Source organism: Tursiops truncatus, chromosome 4, assembly GCF_011762595.2.
Source record: "Tursiops truncatus isolate mTurTru1 chromosome 4, mTurTru1.mat.Y, whole genome shotgun sequence".
In the NCBI taxonomy this organism is placed as follows: domain Eukaryota; kingdom Metazoa; phylum Chordata; class Mammalia; order Artiodactyla; family Delphinidae; genus Tursiops; species Tursiops truncatus.
Window position 1 is genome coordinate 71,256,102 of NC_047037.1, and position 22,816 is coordinate 71,278,917.

At 36.7% G+C, this 22,816-nt stretch overlaps 1 protein-coding gene across 12 annotated transcripts in view; it reads left to right on the top strand.

Moving 5' to 3' along the window:
• Positions 1-941: 941 nt before the first annotated feature.
• Positions 942-22,816, top strand: part of DLG1 (discs large MAGUK scaffold protein 1) — a 285,352-nt gene continuing 263,477 nt past the window's right edge. For 4 of the 12 annotated variants that reach the window (XM_073804063.1, XM_019922354.3, XM_033855650.2 and 1 more), the window contains exons 1-4: positions 1,473-1,858; positions 2,315-2,364; positions 3,364-3,495; positions 20,088-20,254. In XM_073804063.1, coding sequence (XP_073660164.1) covers positions 2,346-2,364; positions 3,364-3,495; positions 20,088-20,254 — 318 coding nt within the window. In that variant the 5' untranslated portion in view covers positions 1,473-1,858; positions 2,315-2,345. Of the gene's footprint in view, positions 1,059-1,471; positions 1,859-2,314; positions 2,365-3,363; positions 3,496-20,087; positions 20,255-22,816 lie in introns of those variants that run through there. The other 8 variants (XM_073804059.1, XM_073804062.1, XM_073804064.1 and 5 more) reach the window with 4 other exon arrangements.

The following is a 22,816-nucleotide window of genomic DNA, read 5'->3' on the forward strand; positions in this document are numbered from 1 at the left end:
TTATCTTAAACTGAGACAGTAGGTCTAGATGAACTCTTAAATCGCTGGGTTCTCTTAACAAGTTAGGATTCAAAGGTGCAATCGAAAAGTGAAACCCGCATACCTCTGAGCAACTGTTATGATTACAGTACAAGGTTCCCCGGACTTGCCTTCATTAGCCCAAGGATACTGCCTCGGTGAAAGGCTATCTGATTTACTGGCAAGAGCCTTCCAGTGTTGAAAGACATGATCACCGTGGTTCCAGTTTTGTCACTAACTCTGGGTGATCTTAGGCAAATCCTCTCTGGACCTCAGAGCAGTGAGGTCCCTGCTACACAGAAGAGGCTCGAAGACCTGGGAGTGACTTGGAGAGCTTTTCCCGATTCTCTTTCTACAACCTGGGAGGCTCAGCCCCAGAGCGGGGTCCAGGCCGGCCCGTAGTCCCGCTTCCAGTTGCAAACGAAACTTAAACTAGCCGCGGCAGCTGACTTGCGGCGTGGGAGGCGGTAGCTACAGGTGAGTTCTTAAAGGAGCAGCCAGAGCTTGGGTAATACCTGGAGCTGTTGACTGGGCGGGGGTTGCAGGCAAGGGGGAATGAATGAGTGAGTAAAAGAGGGAACCAACTTTCTCTTCCCATCCTCAAATGCATTCATACTTGGAATTAATCACTTAGACTTAAAAAATTCTCTAGTGAAACCCTCAAACTCTTATCAAATTAACTCATCTCCCTATGTTACCTACCCTTCTTTAATTCAATCCCCCCAAAACTTTTTACTGAGGAGCTAATAGTAACTTTTAAAATATTAGTACAAAGTGTAAGAGTGCAGAGACGGCACCCCTCCCCCCACCCGCCCAAACGCCTCCCTTTTCCCTCCTCCCAGGCTCCGCCCTTTCCCGCCCCCTATTTTGGGTGGTGCTGATGATTCCTCCCGGAGAACGCTTTCCCAGGTTGGGGATCCACCCTCGGGGGCGCCAGGCACGTGTTTAGTGAGGTTAAAGGGTGTCTCGGAATGTGTGTCCTGGATCTGGCGTAGGTGAAGTCACGTCTCTCTTCCGACACCCTCACCCTTCCCGGCCTGGTGCGTTACTCCCTCAGAATCGCGGGACACACCGGTGGGCTAGGGCGAGGTAAACGCGGGCTCTTCCAGGGCCCCCCCGGGCCACCTGTAGAGTCTGTGTGTCAACTCCTTTGTCCTCAGAGTCACTTCGGTGGCCGCCCCTTTAAGTGAGGAAGTGCACTTAGATGCTCCCCAGGTCCCCTTTTGCTTTCCCCAGCTCCCTCCTGGCCTTCCTCCCCCCCAACCAAAGGTAGCAGCGCTGGGAGCCCGGGGCTCGGCGCAAGCCGCCTCCTCACTTCCCATTGGCTGCGAGCGCCGGGAAAGCGGTCACGTGGGAGCGCGGCAGTCCAGATCCAGGGCCGCCATCTTGGCGGAAAGTTTGGGGGGAGAGCGGTTGGGGGCGCGGAAGGAGGCGAGGTTCTGGGGGTGGGGCGGCTAAGAGCGGAGAGGGCGAGCGGGCTAGCGGGCAGCGGCGAATGTAGAGGCGGCGGCGGCGGCGGCCGAGGAGGAGGAAGAGGCAACGGGGGTGCGGCCGCTGAGGGGAGCTCCTCCCCCGTTCCCTCACCCCCCTCTGCTCAGCTCCGCGAGCCCCGGGCGGGGCGGGGGGACGTGGAGCGGGGCAGGGCTGGGGAGCCGCCCCGAGACCGCCCGGGGCGCACCCCAGCTCAGAGCGCACGGCACTCGTTGGAACTTTGTGGCCGCGCCGCAGGTGTGGGGGCCCGCGGAGGTGTGCATGTGGGGCGCGAGGGCGTCGCGGAGAGCGGCCGCTGCCCTGTCCGGCCCTCGCTGGAGTAGCTCGGAGGAAGCGAGCAAGGAGACAGGCAAGCGAGAGGAGGGGGCCCGAGCAGGGCGGGGTGATCAGTCCAGCTGATCCCTTCTCCCAGTGCGCTACAGCCTCTGCTGGCTTGGGGGCCAAGGGTCGGAGAGCCTCTGCAGCCCCCCAGTAGTAGGTGGGGGGTATGTATACTTATGCCGGGGGAGGCTGGCCCCATGTCCAGGCATTTAGTGCCCTTTGGAGAGGGGGCAGCTTTCGAGGAGAATTTGGCATCTTGCTTCTGTTTGCTCTTAACATTTGCAGGGCAACCCAACCTTAGGTAAAAGCTTTCTGGATTGACACTGCTGGATTGTGCGGCTCTTCCTTTCACTTGGGAAAACTTTGCCAGGGGGGCTTTTCAAATAGGGCTAGGAGTTTTTCGATTTGAGAGTTAGGGGGAAATGCTAGTTTAACCTCGATTCTATTCTAAATTTAGTTTCCTTTATGTTTTGTGTTCTTAAAGGTGTGTGCCCTCTTCCTGATTCTGGAGAAAAATGCCGGTCCGGAAGCAAGGTGAGAATTTATGTCGGAACTCTTCTGTGGGTGTCTCTTGCTTTTCTGTATGTCTGTTTTGTGATTGCTATGTTTTAAAGATGTTTGTGTAACTCTGATGAGACAGCACAGCCCTAACCTTACTACTTAGGGAATCTAAGCCTCATATCATTCAGACGATGGAAACACCTAAATGTTTGTCAAGCTTTTTTCCTTGACATCTCTCTGGTGACTGGAGAGGCAATTAACATTTTCCCTCTGAAATGTCTTTTTAAAAATTCTGTATTGGTATTTTAATATTTCATTTTATCATTCTTACCAAACACTTTTGTGAGCGAATGTGGGATACTGGCTAAGAACTAGTAGTTTTGAAGCACGTAATATTTGAATTATAATGACAAATTGTAGATATTCTGCTTTTGTAATGTCAGATCAGCTGAAACAGTGTTACTAATACTTTGATCAGATGATCACTAGTACACATTTATTACAAACTGCTCACCTTCCTTTATTGTAACATGTTGAACATTTTTTGGATCATTCTAGGGAATATATATATGTGTACATGAACATAGTGGCATGGATCGACTTGGAGGATGTTGGGAATTGTTTAGGTGCCTTGCAGAATCATTTGCTGCATAGCTAATTTGTGATACTTTCTTGTAAATATATAATTTTTAAAAAACTTTTTATTCTTTTGGCTGTTTGGGTCTTCATTCCTGTGGGCGGGCTTTCTCTAGTTGCAGAGACGGGGGCTGCTCATTGCGGTGGCTTCTCTTGTTGAGTTGCATGGGCTCTAGGCGTGCAGGCTTCAGTAGTTGTGGCACGCAGGCTCACTGGTTGTGGCTTGTGGGCTCTAGAGCGCAGGCTCAGTAGTTGTGGTGCACGGACTTAGTTGCACTGCAGCATGTGGGATCTTCCCGGACCAGGTATCGAACCCGTGTCCCCTGCATTGGCAGGTGGATTCTTAACCACTGTGCCGCCAGGGAAGTCCCTAATCAGACTCTTTTTTCTTTTCAGATACCCAGAGAGCATTGCACCTTTTGGAAGGTTATCGTTCGAAACTAAGCCAAACAGAAGACAGACAGCTCAGAAGTTCCATAGAACGGGTTATTAACATATTTCAGAGCAACCTCTTTCAGGCTTTAATAGGTGGGAATTAAAACTTTATTTGTGACCATTATGTGTCAGATAGGCGTAATGCTGCTCTAAATTCATTTATTTTAAACTTCAGAGAGTGATATACTTGGTTCTCTGTGAGGCATTCAATAACTTGAACATCCAGTGAGTGGTGTATTTTGATACTTAGGCCAATATTCTTTCCAAAAGTATCTAATAACCAAAAAAACTTTCAGTATGATTATTTCAGTGGTCTTTGATAACAGAGTTTAACATCCTAACATTAAAAGATGAAGAAGTTGCAAAAATGTTTCAGGATCCAAAAAGTAATGACTGAATAACTGTTAGCTTGTTTCTGTATTTGACTTGCTATTTCTCTGGAATCCCTGAAAATGTTTGAGGATTTCTGCTATGTTTAAGAACATTCATTCCCTTAATATAGACCTCTGTTTAAACTTGGCATTTGTGAAGTCAGAATTTTAGACCTGGAAAATGATTTTACAGATGATCTTGTCTAATCTTATTTTACAGACAAGAATATTGAAACAATTTTATTCTTAACTGTAACTTAAATTTGATGTGGTGCATTGTTTTAAAGGAGAATTGAACACATACATAGTCAAGAGTGCTGAATTCTACTCCTGACAGTGCCATTGATTGAATGATATGGTACAAGTCATTTAATCTTTTCTAAGTCACTATTAGCTGTAGCATGTGGGTGCAATGGAACAGTGGTTTTTAAGCCTTTTTCTAAAAACTAGCTAGGCCCCTTTTTAATGCAAAATCTTATATTTTGTACATAATCCCCAATATATAAAACAGGATGCTCTGTCTCTGGCCCTCTTCTCTAGGTATCTTGAAAAGTATACAAACCAGTGAACTAGAAAAATTGTCCCTTTCAATTCTAAGAATAAAATGTGTTTTTATTTGTCATTGGCTATATAACGTATTAAAGTAAGATATATATTTCATTGTATTACAACTTTTTCCTCAGTAACTTCAAAGTAGTTACAGCCTTATATCTATCTATTGATGGAGTAACTTTTGATGTGGCTTGAGGGCTACTTTCAAGTTAATGTATCCTGTCAAATAACTAATTGGTAAATTGATACTATACTAAATTAGTTTTAGAATTAAAGAAGATTTTGAAGAAGATCACTCAATACGTCTGAATAATTTTTTTAAATTTAGCATTATTATAGACTTTTGAAAATATATACAACAAAAGAGAGAACAGTATAATGAACTAGTATGCATCTGTCACCCATCTTCAAAGATTACCAGCATTTTGCCTTTTTTGTTTAAACTGATGGACATTTTTTACATTTGGATTTCTAAGCTCTGAGGTTTAAGGTCCAAATGGATGATCAAATTGGATTCCTCTGAAAAAACAAAAAAAGAAGGGAAAAATCAGTTTTAGTTGTTTGGTTTTCTAAATCACCATTAAACCTAGGAGTGTTTTATTTAGTAGGGTCACTGTTTAGAGAAAAATAGTATGACTTCTATGTCTTCTTGTACATTTGGACATAGATGGAGTCCTCTGTGTGGAATCTGCGACTTAAGAAAATTAAATGGTTAGTGAAGTAACCAAACAGAACCTACACTTAGATTTCTCCATAGATTGGAGGTAGATTTACTATGTTTAAGGTTTTTTTTTTAATGTATTCTGCCTCGCCTATTTTGAATGTATTTATTCTTATGCATAATTGAATTCTGATAGAGTTAATTTTCTAATTGTGAGTTATATTTGTGAATCTTCTTTGTCCTGTATAAGTTTATTGGTTGTGAATTTACTTTGATATTTAGATTTGCTTATATTTTAAGATTTTATAGAATGTGGGATCAGATTTTGGTGTAAGAAAAGTAATAATTAGGAATTTTGAAATGGGTAAATTTAGTAGAGATTTTTTGTGTTTCCATACTGTAGTTGAATTAATTGTTGACACTGCTAAATTAATAAATGCATTTTTTGGTGCATGCTTAAGTTGGGTTAATGTATTAATCTTTATTCCTTTTTTTGAAAATTTTTAGGTCAGTAAGATTTTTTTTGCTTTGCAGCTGTACCATTGGTTTTGAAACAGTGTGGTAATGTACTTTAATCCTGTAAATTACCCTAAGCTAAACTAGAGTCCACTGTGTTCATAGTGTGTACTGAAAAATTCTGTGTTAACTGTTTTCCTTTAGTAGGTAGCACTCTATTCTGTAAGGTGATACCTGTGGACCATTGGATTAAAGGAGACATGGGGTCTTGACCTCTAATTGTTTGAAAGTCCTATGGTGCTTAGGTTTTTGACTTCTAGAGTTTGGAAATCATTTCCTTAGGCTATAGTGAATTATCTAGTTACTTCTTTGGACTTGCACTCTGCAGCGGTTATTTATTGATTGATTTCTTGAATTGGTAGTTTGTATCGGCTGTTTTCATGCATTAAAAAAAACTTAGTGTGAGGCCCTGGGGGTTTGGTGTTATAGAAGTGTTGATTTTTCCCCCCCTCCCTCTGTAGTTGATATATTATTAAGATTAGGTTTCTGGTACCTTTGGGTTATTCAGAGGAACAGCATGCACATATTGCACTACATCTGTTCTAAGATACCAGTTTTTAAAAATTTTGGTATCTCTGAATTTGGGGTGCATTTTTTAACGGATATATATTGGCATTGGTTTTACATTCTTAGTGGCATGTGAAATAATGGTGCATTTTACAGTTGATATCCTCCATATCAATATCCTCAATTCAGTGAAATATGGCAATCATTGTTCTTGCCCTGATGCTTGGTAGCATCCTTGAAGGATGGCTTGAAGATTTAAAAATTATTGAAAACAGAAAAGTTTTTATTAACTTCTGAGTTTCAGCTAAGTTGTTTCTTTAAAGGTGAATATTTAAATTATAGCTTAAAAAAAAGTCCATGAACTATACATTTGTTTAAAATTTATTCCCAAAACATCTGGTGATTATTTTTGTATAAATGGGAGATAAAGTCTGCCTAATTTTAATCCCTGATTTAGGTGAGCAGGTTGAAAACTAAATATATTTGATTTTTGTATTCTCATTTTGTGTACTTATATTTGAAAATTTTGTGAGTAAAATAGACTGGATATGGTTTGATAACAGTCAAAGCTCTGCTCTCCAGGTCCATAGTGGTTTGAGGTCATTTCTGATTCTTGCGTTTGTCTGGGATCTGAGAGGACCTCAGTAGTCCTCAAAGATTTCGTACCAGTCTAGACCCTTGGGTTTACTTACGGAATAAGAGAATTCATCTACTTTCCTTGTGCACAGGAGCAAAACCTGGTCTCAAGAACAGGCTGGCTTTAGAGACTTAGTGAGTGAGTCATTTGATTTGTATTTTGTCTGCGATAAATAGCAAGCTTATTTTAATGCACTATTTTATTTCTGCAGATATTCAGAATGAAGGTGATTATGTAATAAAACTGTCCATTTCTGAGATTTTTTTAGCATCTAATTCATTTATTGCTGCTTTATTAACTAACAGTTTCACTTGCCCTTGTAAACATGGTGAAGGACATTTTAAGTTTGGAGATACTGAGTATCAAGTGTGACTTTTTTATTTTAATTGTAAAAAAACATAAAATCTATCATCTTAACCATTTTTAAATGTACCAGTCAGTAGTGTTAAGTACAGTCATATTGTTGTGAAACAATTCAGAACTTTTTCATCTTGCAAAACTGAAACTCGATACCTATGAAACAACAACTCCCCTTTTCCTCCTCCCTCCAGCCCTTGGTAACCACCATTCCACTTTCTGTATCTATGATTTTGACTACTGTAAATACCTCATATAAGGGAAATCATAAAGTATTTGTCTTTTTGTGACTGGTTTATTTACTTAGCATAATGTCCTCAAGGTTCATTCATGTTGTAGCATGTGATAGGACTCCCTTGCTTATTAAGGCTGAGTTATATTCTTGTGTGTTGGGGTATATGTATATAAATGTGTGTGTGTGTCAAAGTTTTGTTTATCCATTCCTCCATTGATAGACATTTGCGTTCTACGTCTTGACTATTGTGAACAGTGTGGCTCTGAATGTGAGTGTGCAAGTGTCTCTGAGAACCTGCTTTCAGTTCCTTTGAATGTACACCCAGAAGTGGGATTGTGGGATCATATGACAGTTACATGTAAAATGTTTAAAGAACCACCATAATGTTTTCTGTAGAGATTGCACCATTTTATAATCCCACCAATGGTGCAGAAGGGTTCTAATTTCTCCACAGCCTTGTCAACACCTGTTATTTTCAGTTTTTTTGATAGTAGCCATACTAATGGATGTGAGAGTATGACTCCTTTTTAAGTATGTAAGAAGTAATAATGGCTAACATTTATTGAACACTTTCTCTGTGCTAATAAAAGTATCTCGTTTAGTCATCATAATCCTGTGAGGCATATATTCACTTATGAGGTGATTATACTATTTTATAGATTAGAAAAAAGAGGAAATGAGAGATTATGCAGCTTGCCCAAGGACTCTCACATAGTAAATTGTGGAGCCAGAAATTGGACTCAACTAATCTGAGTCCAGAGCCTCTTTTCACCTTCAACCATTAGGGTGTTCTTTATCATAAGTTGAGTATTTTAATATGAATAGCCTATGACTGTTAGTCATATAGTATTTAAAGCATTGGAATAATTTATTTTGGACACTGGCCTGACATTTTTTTCTCTTTCTAGTGTGTGAAACAATAAATTGTAAGACAATCAAATTATAATACATACTTTAAAATTTATGTACTTTCTCTTTGGGAATCGAAATGGCTTTTTATTTTATTTTATTTTTTGCGGTACGCGGGCCTCTCACTGTTGTGGCCTCTCCTTTTGCGGAGCACAGGCTCTGGACACGCAGGCTCAGTGGCCATGGCTCACGGGCCCAGCCCTCCGCGGCATGTGGGATCTTGCCGGACTGGGGCATGAACCCGTGTCCCCTGCATCGGCAGGCGGACTCTCAACCACTGCACCACCAGGGAAGCCCCCGAAATGGCTTTTTAAATGTACGTTGGTTTAGACAAAAGCCTGAGTAGGTTTGACTATTGTGTATTTTAATTTATAAGAACATTGTTCTTAAATAGAGTGATAAAGAACACTGACAATATGTTTAACATAGATCTTGATCTGTAGGTTCAGTGTCTTTTTTTTTTCCTTGCGGTACACGGGCCTATCACTGTGGTGGCCTCTCCCGCTGCGGAGCACAGGCTCCGGGCGCGCAGGCTCAGTGGCCATGGCTCACGGGCCCAGCCGCTCCGCGGCATGTGGGATCTTCCCGGACCAGGGCATGAACCCGTGTCCCCTGCATCGGCAGGTGGACTCTCAACCGCCGCGCCACCAGGGAAGCCCGGTCAGTGTTTTTAAAACGTGGTTTTTAAAATAGTTTTTACTTTGAAGGAGAATGTTTATAATGATGGAATTTACACACTTTGAAAGGTATTTACATAGTTATCGAGGTTTACAAACTTCCAGCTATAATGGTAAAATGTCAAAGTTCCTTAGCTTTTTTGTTTATTATTGGTCCCAGTGATGTTATTTTTTAGTCTGTTGGTAACTTTGTGCACCTGCGTGTGTGTGTGTGTGTGTGTGTGTGTGTGTGTGTGTGTAACTTTGTAGGCTAGGTTTGAGAAAGGAAAGCATTTATAACAGGATATGGATCAGACTGTTGACTAAAAATTATGGAATTTGAGGAAAATTTTATTAACTTTTCTGTTGGTGGTTTTGATTGAATTGGATTGTTATTTATTTGTTAATGGTTTTACTTACTCCTGCTTTGAAGCAGTGCTTTGATTATGCTGAATCTGGTTGAATTCTCTTTAGAACCTTGCAATCACAGAGCTGTAAAAGCATCTGTAAATATTCTAGTCTAAACTATTTCATCTATGTAGGGATAAATTTTTTCCTACTAAAATTTTCCTTTTCAAATTATTTTTCCAGTACGCTATCCAGGTACTGCATTTAGTTGTTATGTCTCTTTACTCTCCTTTAATCTGGGCACATTTCCACAACCTTTGCTTTTTATGACATTGACGTATTTGAAGAATACAGTTCCCCTCTGCTCTTATTTTTTTATATATAATGTTTCTCATTTTAGGTTTGTCTGATATTTGCTTGTGATTAGACTCAGGTTATGTATTCTGTATGGTTCTGTACATCCAGAGGTACATGATGTCTTCTGCCCTTCATTGGTAATGTTAATTTTAATCACCCAGTTAAGGTGTTGTCTGATTTCTCTGTAGTTACTTTTTTCCCCTTTGCAACTTATAAGCAATATGTGGGGGAGACACTAACACCTTGCATGTACCCTGTTCTTTAGCAAAATTTCCATCTAGACTTAGCATCCATCGATGATGCTTGCCTGAATCCGTTTTTACTATGTTGAAAATGACAGTTGAATGATTATATATATATTTTTAACAGCAGCACTTTTCTACAGTTACCAGCTAACACTTGGCATTTTACTGTAATTAAGAGCACTCCTCTCCCATTTATCTATCTAGCTACTTACCTAGCTAGCTACCTAGCTATCATATTTCTTTCAGTGGTGGATAATTTATTACCATCCTTAATGATTTTGGTGTTCAGATTGTCTCAGATTTGCCTAGTAGGAGGCTTCTCAAGCTTGCTCTTATGACATGCCCTCATTTTTTTTTTTTTAGCACTTTCTTACTTTTTGGCATAACAAGATGTTCCAGGTTCATCTTGTACATATCCTGCCCCAGCCTTAGGATCAACCATTTCTTTGAGAAGCTCTGTTTCCTTTTGATACATACCTTGTTTTAAGGAATACCGTGTGGCTGTTAGTCATATAGTATTTAAAGTGTTGGAATAATTTATTTTGGATACTGGCTTGACATTTTTTCTCTTTCTAGTATGTGAAACAACAAATTATAATACATACTTTAAAATTTTATATATTTTTCTCTTTGGGAGTCAAAATGGCTTTTTAAATCCATGTTGGTTTAGATGAAAGCAGCGTATCTGTGCCTCAGTAGGTTTGACTATTGTGTATTTTAGTTTATAAAAACATTGTACTTTTAGTTAATTAACTGATAAAATTTTTCCCTCTGAAATGGCACAGTTATATTTCATTGTTTTTTAGTTTTCTAGTTGCCTTCTCTCTAACCCTCCAAAATGGAATTTATAAACATTTAAGGTCAGATACATGTACTTTATATAAAATATTATAAGCAAGAAAATTATCACACCAACACCTGCTACTTCTTCCATAGGGTGAATATCCTTCTCGAATGCTATTCTTATGTATGTATACACACTTTCATTTTACAAAACAAACTCCCTACACAAAACATAGTATAATTGTTTCTACAATTCAGTGGGAATTGATACTTAAAATCAGTGTATAAAGTGAAAAATATCAAATTAAAATTATCCTTAAAAATCCTTCAGGAGTTTAACACTGTCTCTCATTAACTACAATACAGTTGTTTTTCCCTGTAGTGGAAAGAAATCATTGATTTCAGCCAAGAAAAATCTTTTTTTGGCTGCCGTCAGGTCTTCATTGCGGCAGGCGTGATCTTTCGTTTGTGGTGTGCGGGCTTCTCTCTAGTTGAGGCACATGTGCTCCATAATTGTGGTGCGCGGGCTTAGTTGCCCCGCCGCCATGTGGGTTCTTAGCTCCCCGACCAGGGATCCATCCCACGTCCCCTGCATGGGAAGGTGAATTCTTAACCACTGGACCACCAGGGAAGTCCTGAAATCATTGTTTCTTCAGTTGATCAACAGATGAAGTAGTTGGCTTGTGTTTAAGTGACCTCTTGTATTAAAAGCACATAATTCTAGAATCACATTCAGCACAGTGAGATATAGAGAGATGCTATGAAAATGGAGACTACCTGAGGGAACAGTCTCCTCCCTTCTCATTTTTTATTTGCTGACATTTACTTACTAGGTGGACTGATAGGTAGAATTGCCCTTTTTTTGGTGGAAAGAGGTGCTATGGTTGAATTTGCTTAAGTGTATACAGTGTGACTTCTCTGTGCTATACATTTTAACTATTTTTATCCCACAAAATTTATCATTATGTACCTTTCCGTATCAATGGATTTGTACCATTTAAAGACTGTATTTCACTGTATAAATTTATTGTAGTTTTATTAATGATTTCCTAGGAGCATTTAGGTATATAATTTTTCTGAATTATAAACAACATTGCATTTGTATATGCCTCTTTGTTCTGCATCCTTGATGATGTCCTTTGGGTAAGTTCCTAGAATTGAATTGCTTAGTAAAAGGGGATGTGCAATTTAAAAAGGCTTTTGATGTAGTTTTTAAAATTACTGTCAGAAATGTTATATCAATTTAATTTTTTAGATATTATGTGGAAGAATGACTAATTTACTATACCTTAAGCTATGGAGTATTATCTATCTTTTTAATATTTTCTATTCTGGTATGTGGAATACACCTTCAGTCATTTTGATGTTTTATTATGTATTTCTTTGAATAAATAAATAGCCAACGATGTAAGAATTTTCTTACATTGTTGTTTATTTTAATTTCTATGAATTATTTGTTCATGTCATTTGCCCCTCCAACCACTTTTTGTTTGTTTGTTTTATGAGTTTAATAACAAAAACAAATTAATAAAATACATAAAAATGAAACACTAATATCAATAATCACCATTTATATAAGTGTTATAGTTAGAAAAACATGAGGAATTTGTCAAATATTTTAATCCTCACTTTTTTTTTTCATTTTTTTCTTAGAGGTATAAAATCTACATTAGAGAAACCAATTCTGTCTGCCTTGCAAGTTGCAAATAGCTTCCATTGTTTGTCATTTGTTTTTAAAATTTAATTAAAAAAACACATATATGGTTAGATTTATCAATTTTGTTGTGCTTTTACCCTTGGTATTATGCTTAGAAAGCCTTTCCTATCCCTGAGATTATAAAAAATCTTTACTATATTCAAATTCTGTCATGGCTTCTTTTTTTAACATTTAAATCCTTAATACATTTGGAAATTATTTTGAAATACAGTATGCGATTGCTTGTTTCTGTAATATAAATTCATTATTATGCTCCCTTAAACATTTAAAAAAATTATTAGACTTTTAACTTTTTCAGCAGTTTCAGGTTTACAGAAAATTGAGTGGAAAGCAGAGAGTTCCCATATCCTTACCACCCCACACTCCTGTTTCTCCTCTTATTGATGTCTTCATTAGTGTGGTATATTTGTTAGTTGATAAGCCAGTATTAATATATTGTTATTAACTAAAGTCTATAGTTTACTAGGGTTCACTCTTTGCATTATACATCGATAAACTTGACATATACATTTGTTGCTTTGACAAATGTATCCACTATTACAGTATCATACAGAATAGTTACACTCTCCTAAAAATCTGTGTTCCACATAATCATCCCTTCCCTCCCTACCCCCAAACCCCTGGCAACCACTGATCTTTCTGCTGTCTCTTGCTCCACCTGTTCATCTCTTTCTCCCTCCTCCCGATTCCCTGGCAACCAGTGATCTTTTTATTGTCTCTGTAGTTTTGCCTTTTCCAGAATGTTATATAGTTGGAATCACAAGTGTGTGCCCTTTCAGATTGTTTCTTTCACTTAGCAATATGCATTTAAGGTTTCTCCATGTCTTTTCATGACTTGATAGCTCATATCTGTTTCAATTTAAGTTTTTAAAGACTTTATTTTTTAGAACAGTTATAGATTCACAGCAAAATTGAGAGGAAGGTACAGAGATTTCCCATATACCCCCTGTCCCCACACATACATAGACTGTCTTATTAGCATCTCCACCAGATTGGTGCATTTGTCACAATTGATGAACCTACATGAGCACATCATTATCACCCAAAGTCTATAGTTTTACCTTAGTATTCACCCTTGGGGTTGTACATTCTATAGGTTTGGACAAATGTATCATGACATATGTCTACCATTATAGATTTATATTTGTATATATCCACCACACTATACAGAATAGTTTTACTGCCCTAAAAATCCTTTGTACTCTACCTATTCATGTCTCTTCTACCTCCAGCCCCTGGCAATCACTAATCTTTTTACTGTCTCCATAGTTCTGCCTTTTCCAGAATGTCATATACTTGGAATCACACAGCATGTAGCCTTTTCATGTTGGCCTCTTTCACTTAGTAATATGCATTTCAGGTTCCTCCACATATTTTTATGGCTTCATAGTTTTTGTTTTTTGTTTAATTTTTGTTTTTGAGTGTGAATAATATTCTGTTGTCTGGATGTACTGCAGTTTATTCATTCACCTATCGAATATCTGGGTTGCTTCCAACTTTTGGCATTTATGAATAAAGCTGCTGTAAACATCTGTGTGCAGGTTTTTGTGTGGACATAAGTTTTCAACTCATTTGGGTAAATACTGAGGAACATGACTGCTGGATTGTATGATGAGTATGTTTAGTTTTGTAAAAAACCACCAAATAGCTTTCCAAAGTGGCTGTATCATTTTGCATCCCCACCAGCGGTGAATGAGAGTTCCCATTGTTTCATATTTTTGCCAGCATTTGTTGTTGTCAGTTCTGTATTTTGGCCTTTCTAATAGATGTGTAGTGGGATCTTTTTGTTTTAATGTGCATTTCCCTGATGATATATGGTGGAGCATCTTTCCATATGCTTATTGGCTGTCTGTATATCTTCTTTGCTGAGGTGTCTGTTAAGGTCTTAATATTTTTTCCATTAACTAAAATATTACTCATAGATTAGAGATATTACCTATATTATATTAAATTATTACACATTCTTGAGCCTGTGTTTAGACTTCCTATTCTGATCCTGAGTTAGTACTGCCTTATTTCTTTAGTTTGAGAAATGTTTTATGGTTTGTGAGTTTCTCTGTTTAGGATGATGTAAGTTATCACTAAAAGCTAGAAAACTTTTTCTCAACTTCCTTTGAGGGAATTTCTGGAATTCTGTACTTCCCTTACTCCTAGTGTTTGCAAACTTTGAATTTTAGCAAGAAAATAATAAAGAAATTTTTACTTAGATTTGGAGACTTACGAAATACATGTAATCTTAGGGATTTCCAAATAAAAAATTTTTTGTAATAGGAATGATTCTTCTCAGTTCTGTTGGCCTAATTAGTTGTGTTTAAGTTTAATTTTTGAGAATTTTTCTATTGTACGTGTTATAGCTTTGTGACCTTATAATTTAGATCTTTGTTCAGGAACTGCACTTGTGGGGACCCAATTTAGTCCAAAACAGTGAAAGCACTTGCAGACTATAAATGGAAAATGAGGAATAGACTGTGATAATACTGATCTGTAGGCTTGACAAAATTAATATTTTCAACTGGGAGTCAACTAAAGGGTAGTTTCCCTCTAACGCATGTTTTAACATTCCTGCATTTTCTTGTTTTCTCTTCTTGCTTGCTTTAGTGCATCATTATTTTCAAAGTAAATAACTTTTTTCAAGGTGATAAAAATGTATCAGACATTTAAATTATATGTCTGGTATATATCTGGGTGAGCTGTATGTATTTTTGGATGAGTATGGGATCACTCTTGTCTATTTCATGGCAGTCATTTTAACTGCATTCTCTCATTTTCTTTACACTTTGATTTACTATGATTTAAAATATAGCTGTCAAACTTGTATAGAATTCTGCCTTTTTAGGTGCTTTAAATTGGAAAACTTTAGGTGTTGTATAATTTTTTTCCTCAGTTATCTCAATCTCCCAAAGACATTATGGTTGTATCTCATATTTTAATTCTCTTATTTCTCTTCCAGAAGGTATTCACTCCATTAATATATATATTTTAAAATTAATTAATTTATTTTTGGCTGCGTTGGGTCTTTGTTGCTGCTCATGGGCTTTTCTCTAGTTGCAGCGAGTGGGGGCTACTCTTCGTTGTGGTACGCAGGCTTTTCATTGCAGTGGCTTCTCTTGTTGCAGAGCCACAGGCTCTAGGTATGCGGGCTTCAGTAGTTGTGGCACGTGGGCTCAGTAGTTGTGGCTCGTGGGTTCTAGAGCACAGGCTCAGTAGTTGTGGCTCACGGGCTTCTCCGCGGCATGTGGGATCTTCCTGGACCAGGGATCAAACCCGTGTCCCCTGCATTGGCAGGTGGATTCTTGACCACTGTGCCACCGGGAAGTCCCTCGCTCCATTAATATTTATTGGCTGAATGTCTTAAGTGTTCAGAGTAAGCTCATTAATTTAATTCTTTATTTTCATGAAGTTGGTCTTTTGAGAATAACTTGGATTTTCAGACATTGGCATGTTGAACAGACTTTTAGGAAGTAGGAGAGATTGGGATTATACTAGAATTTACCATGTTTGTTTTTGTCTTATATTTGTGTAGTAACTTCTGTTTTACTTTAGACTAGATATCTTATGGTACTCCATGTTATACTCCTGAGTTTAGAAAACTAAAGAAAATGTAGAAGATAACATTTTGAATTCTAGAATGTTACTTTGTAGAAATGCTAATCTTGTCATAATGATAATCTAACCTTTCTTCCTAAATCTTTATAGTTATGAACAGTTATAATAATTCACTTCTGACATATAAAATGTTGATTAACTGTAAAGAACAGGGACTGCATGGGAAATATAAAATATTAATACTTGGGACTACTAAGAAAAGCTCAATCTCTGTGTGCAGTTTTTCCAGAGGGTGCCTTTTTTGATTGGGTGCACCTTTGAAAAAGCTTCACTGATACAACTGAAGGAATTGTAATTGAGAAATAGTTTCTGAAGGAGTGTTATTATGTTGCTCACCTCCATTGTCTCGGAACACCCTAAAGATGAAGAAATGTGGTGGACAAATGAAATAAAGTGTATAAACTTTGGAATGTTAGTCGAGGTGGAATATGGGTTAAGATTAAAGATGTGTGTGTGTGTATATAAGTATATTTTTTTAAGGAAAGTGATAACTACTGTGACAGACTGTCATCAGAAATGTCACCACACTGTACATATGTTAATAAATATTTCAGTACTTTTGTTTATGGTTTTAGTTAGCCAAGTATGGTAACTAATCTCTTTTTAAGTTGGGTCTTATCTGGCAATATCAATTATCTTGACCCTAGTAAGAAACAGATATCTAAATAGCTAAAATATTATAAAACCACATATTGTATCCCATGCACTTTACTCATTTAAACTCACCTAGACTCTCAATTCAGCTCATTTTTAAAATTGTGATAAAATATGTATAGCATAAAATTTACCATTTTTAAAATAAGTGTGCAGTTCAGTGGCATTAAGTACATTCACATTCAGTAGCTATCACCACTATTCATCTCTGGAACTTTTTCACCATCTCAAATTGAATTTCTTTACCCATTAAACAGTAACTCCCCATTCTCTTCTTATCCCAGTCCCTGGGAATAACTTCTCTTTCTGTCTATGAATTTGACTATGCTAGGTACCTCATATAAGTGGAATCATACAATATTTGTCTTTTTGTGTTTGGCTTACTCCACTTAGCATCGTGTCTTCAAGATTCATCCATCCATGTTGTAGATTGTATCAGAATTTCATTGCTTTTAAAGGCTGAATAATAGTACATTGTTTGTATATAACACATTTTGTTTATTAATCATTCATCTGTTGTTGAACATTTGGGTTGTTTTCACCTTTTGGATATTGTGAATAATGCTGCTATGAACATGGGTATATAAATATCTATTTGAGTCCTTTCAATTCTTTTGGGAATATACCCAGAAGTGGAATTGCTGGATCAAATGGTGAGTCTGTGTTTTAATATTTTGAGAAACCACCATACTGTTTTCAACGTGGCTGCATCATTTTATATTCCTACCAGCAATGCACGAGGGTTTAATTTCTCCATATTCTTATTGACACTTGTTATTTACTGTTTTGTTGATAATAACCATCCTAGTGGGTGTTTACTCAGCTTGTTTTTTCTTAAATGTGATATAGTTAATAATGTGGATATTTGGTTCTCTAGTCCATAGGAGCTCATATACAGCAAATTAGAAAGGACTGTTTGATAGATTAATGTAAGACCTAGAAATGAGGTATTTCAATTAATAGTAGCAAGTTGCAAGTGAACTTTTGAAAAATTCATAATAAAGTGTAGGGAACACTTTATTCCTTGACCATACTAGATAGTAAAGTGTTACTCTGAATTATATTAGTCTAGATCTCTGTTGTCCTCTACCATAGTAGGTACCTAAATTAATTAAACCTAAATAAAATAATAAATTCAGTTCCTCAGTCACACTAGTCACATTTTAAATGCTCAAGAGGCATATATAGCTAGTGGCTACCGTATTGGACAGTATAGCTATAGAACATTTATCACTGCAGATAGTTATTTTGGACAGCACTGGCCTAAAATTTTAAGAGATGTTATTAAAGGACAATATATCAGTATTTCTGCTAATTATAGAATGAAAGGTCACATAGAAATTTAAGATTTGAAACTTGACTTACAGTATTGGATAATATAATAAAAATTTTATGTAGTGATGTGGGCTATTTATATTGAGACTGGTAACTAACCGATTGATCAACACTGATTTAGTGCTCTTGGGAGGCATAATACTGTACTAGGAGCTCTGTTTTTTGTTTGTTTGATTTGGGGGGTAGGAGATCTCTATAGACAGGTATGTAGATAGATCTACAAATATTTATCTCCTACATATATAAAAAATATATCTCTTACATATATAGAAATACATGTCCTGCTACATAAATATATACATACTCTCACACACATATATATCTTCTAGAAAAAAACTTTTTCCCCTAATATTTTCTGGAAGATAGTCTGTATTTAAGTTTCCCTGTTCTTGTCACAATGTCTTTTATAGTTCGTCCCCCCTCACCAGCCTTCCCCAAACAAACACACACACACACACACACACCAGTTAAGGCTCTGACATTGCAGTTAGTTGGTGTGTCTTTTTTGTTTCCTTTATACAGAAATTCTTACTTTCAAACAATTTATTTTCCCTTTCGTGACATTGCTTTCTAAAGATACCAGGCCATTTGTCTTGTAGAATGTCTCCCTCTGAATCAGTTTTGATTTCTTTTCTGGTGTCATTTAACTTGTTCTTCTGTCCCCTGTATTCCCTCTGAACTAGAAGTTGGTTCTAAAGACTTGATTTAGGTTCAGATTAAACAATTTTTGTTTGGTAAGAACCATTTGTAGCTAATGCTCTGAATTTGAGTTTTTAATTTTTTCCATGATGGTTATGGGAACAGTTTTATATAGTGATTCATGGTTTATAAAATGCTTTCACATACAATTTTCTGCAGCAATATTAACATCCTGTGAAGTAGGCCGATATTATTCTCACTGTCAGACCTGAGTTTTTATTAGCCTTTTATCTAGAAAGTTCTACAATTCCACTGGTTATCAAAACTAAAAAGGGAGTTACTTTGTCTCTAGTATCTTATGATTTTTTTTTTTTTCTTTGCGGTACGCGGGCCTCTCACTGTTGTGGCCTCTCCCATTGCGGAGCACAGGCTCCATACGCGCAGGCTCAGCGGCCATGGCTCACGGGCCCAGCCACTCCAGGGCATGTGGGATCTTCCCGGACCGGGGCACGAACCCGTGTCCCCTGAATCAGCAGGTGGACTCTCAACCACTGCGACACTAGGGAAGCCCTGATGTTGTTTTTTAAGGGAGATACTAATCTTTTAATCATATTGAGAAAACAAGAAATAAAAGTTATTCTTTCTAAATATTATTTACAGTTATTTTATTTGATTCTATACAAGATAATACCCCATCTTTACTGCTAAATAATAATTTCCCTCCTTTAAAAAAAATCAACTCAAAATTATACCAGGAGGTGGATAAAAAACTAGTAGTGGGGTAGTTAAACATGATATAACTACCACTCAGAGCTTCTGAGCAGCATGAATAACCAGTGTTAATATACTAAGTTCATGTAATTCCAGCTGATAGCAGAGTAACTTGATCTTCCAGATTATCCTGTGTTGCTATAAGTACATTTATCATTTCTTTCAGAGTTTTGTCATACTTTTAACTGATTATTTCTAAAATAACAAAATATTTTAACTTACTATTTCAAATATTCAAATTCGAGGCTATCTAAAAAATACTTCCTAGTTCTTTGATTTTATTTTAATGTATTATTCTTCTTTTGTTTTACTTTGGTTACAAGGGCAGTTGAAACCACTTGAGGGGTTTACATTCCCAGCCTGGATATTGGTGATACAAAAACATAAAATATCAGTGATGACTTATGTCTGCAGAATTCACAATAATAGTATTAACTGCTGTCTGTTAGGAGCCGAGTGTGTGCCCGTGTGCACTTTACATGTATTGCGCTGAATACTTGAAACAATTCACAGTGATAAGAAGCAAGTTATCAGAGATTAAGTAACTTGCCTATACATGTAGCTAATTGATGATGGAATAGGGATTTGAACTCAGCACTGACTTCGAAGTATAAAAAGCCTATGACTTTTACACTGTGCCCTGCAGGTTCTGATATGTGACATAATAAAATGAGAAAATATTCACTGTATAAGTACATTATAAGATTGGATTTATTTTACTAATCTAGAGTAAAAATTTTGCTTTTGAGTTATGTTGTTTCAGCAATACATAGTTTAATTAGAAAATTTAAATACTTTTGAATTTTTCTTTTCCTTTCCTCACATCTAGATATTCAAGAATTTTATGAAGTGACCTTACTGGATAATCCAAAATGTATAGATCGTTCAAAGCAGTCTGAACCAATACAGCCTGTGAATACTTGGGAAATTTCCAGCCTTCCAAGCACTACTGTGACTTCAGAAACACTACCAAGTAGCCTTAGCCCTAGTGTAGAGGTAAGATAAAAAAACTTTTCTTTAAGCTGTTTTTCAGTGATCAGTTAATTGGGGCTCCTAAGTTTTCTCATTTTATTAAAATGGATATTTTGTGGAAGTATCATTTATAATAGAAAAAAAAGGATGGGATTAAAAATACTTTTGAAAGGATAAGCTCAGAATTTCTGGTACCCCTGTCTTAAAATGTTGTGAATGGTTCAAGGTCTGAAATACTTGACTATTAAAGTACTACTTTAGTCTTACTTAGTATTATCAATGCTTCAGGCTTATTAATATTACTTAAAGTATATTACTTTATTAAAAATTACTTTGCATGCTAGACCTTAGTGAGACCCCATCTGTGTAATAATTAGATGGAAACTACTTTGAAAAGATGGTTTTGCTCTGGTATTTTTTCTCAGAAAGCAGTTGCTACACAGATTCTCTGTTTATTGGCTTGAAGGATTGCATTGTTAAATCTCACTAGAGACTGATCAAGAAATCTTAAGGACAGCATTGGTTTCTCTATTTTTTTTGTAGCTAATTATTTCTTTGAGTTTTCATAACTGTTTTAGTAATGTTCTTTTTTTGTTGTGATCTACTGTTGCTGGTAGATATGACATAACAGAGATATGAAGCGTTTTGTAATGAGGATTCTGTCTGAGGAACATGAGTCATTTGAAGGTGGTTGTCTGACTGACTTTGATACTAGTATCTTACTGCTGGAGAAGTGCCTGGAAAATTGAATCAGGGAAAAGTAGTGGTAGGCAGCAACCAGACAACCCTTTGGTAATGAAACAGATTCTCAGTTTTCTCGTATATTAAATAATGTAGAACTATAGAATTTTAGAGCAGGAAGAATCAGAGAACATCTGATCCCTCCCCTTCATCTTGAAGATGAGGAAACTGAGATCCAGAAGAAAAGGAATGACTTGACCCAGCTTATTTGGCTAATTTGGGCAAGTTTACCTTTGGATTTTAGGCATCTTAATACCCATTTCACAGTTCTCTTTACTAATCATAGTATGTCCTTGTATTTTTCTCTTTGGTTAGAGAATGTAGTGTTGTATTGCCTATGTATCTTTATTTTTCTCTTCTCTTATTTTCATCATCATTTTCTCTTAGATAGTTTCAGTTTCCATTCCCTTTAATTGATATATCATTTGTACTTATGTTAGTCCATTTCAGATAGATTTTTAAAATGTTAATCAGTAATACAGTTTCTATTTCACATTTACTGTGGTCCTAGGTTAAAAAATTTTAAGAAACATGTTAAATTTTAAGGGAATTGGCTTCTTATTTAATAACTTAATTATTTTTCTATTGTCAGCTATGATTATAAAGCATAGAGTTCTTGAAGTTGATTTGTCTGTTTTTATAGGTGATTGTTTAGATAATGACCTGATCATTGTAACCAGTAAATGTTCTTTAAGGTTAAATAAGTGGACAGTTCTGCAAGCTGCAAGTTAATTTCCATATAGATTTCAGTCTGAAAGATCAACTGTGCATTGAATTCCGTTAAGAATGGTATTGGAAACATTTCAACTTTTATAAAATTATGAGGCACTGGTACCTAGAATGCTTTTTGCATTGCTGGTTTCTGCATGTCCTGAAAGGTATATTATGGACATAATAAAGGTATCTAAAATTAAGAGGAGAATAAGGCCTTTCAGACTGAAATATCAGATCTTATTAATTAGGAATGTGGAGGAGAAGGGAGTATGGTTACAAAATGTTGTTTAGGGCTTGTTGCATGGAAGATCCTGTAGTAATGTTTGAAATCTGTACCCATTCATGGGTAGACTTAGTAAAGGGAACATGGGGATATATCCATCAAGTCCTAGATTCTTAAAAAGAGAAATATCTGTGAGCTAAGGTCAGTTAAGGGGAAGTACTGTTTTTCAGAGAGGACAGGATACCCTGAAGATGATAGTCTGAAAATGCAAATAGTTTTGAAACACACTGGTGGATGACAGTCATAAGACTTAAAAAAAAAGCTTGGAATATTTGGAGATTTGATTTCTTTTGAGGGAAAGAAGGAAAGTATGTTCCCCTATTACCCATTCATTTATGCTTCATTTGGACAGAAAACTTGGCTAAGTGACCTTTAACTTGATCTCTCATTTCAATTCCTACTTTAAACTCTTAGGGGCACAGTGTTTGGGACTGAAAAGAGAGTTGGATAATTTAATTCACCTCAAGTGTTTTACAGTTGAAGAGAATCCACTGACTCAAAACAAATGCAAAAAAAGTTTTTATTGGACTATAACTTGAAAAAAATTAAAATCATGAAAATATTTTGTCTTGTACAAAAAATTAGATTATTATTACACTGTGCACTCATTTTTGGATTAAAAAGTAAGGTAATCTTTTTCTGACAAAATTGCATGCAACATGATCTTGTCTCTTTCACTTTATGTTCACTTTTGCAGGACTATCTTAAAGAGAGTTGTTGTTGCAGAAATTATTTGAGATTGATCAATTTCCACCAGGGCTTGCCTCTCTTATTCTCTTAAAGTAAAAAATCTTTGTCTTGTAAAGCATCTATCCACTTTTCTTTCTTGTCTTTTTTTTATTTTAATA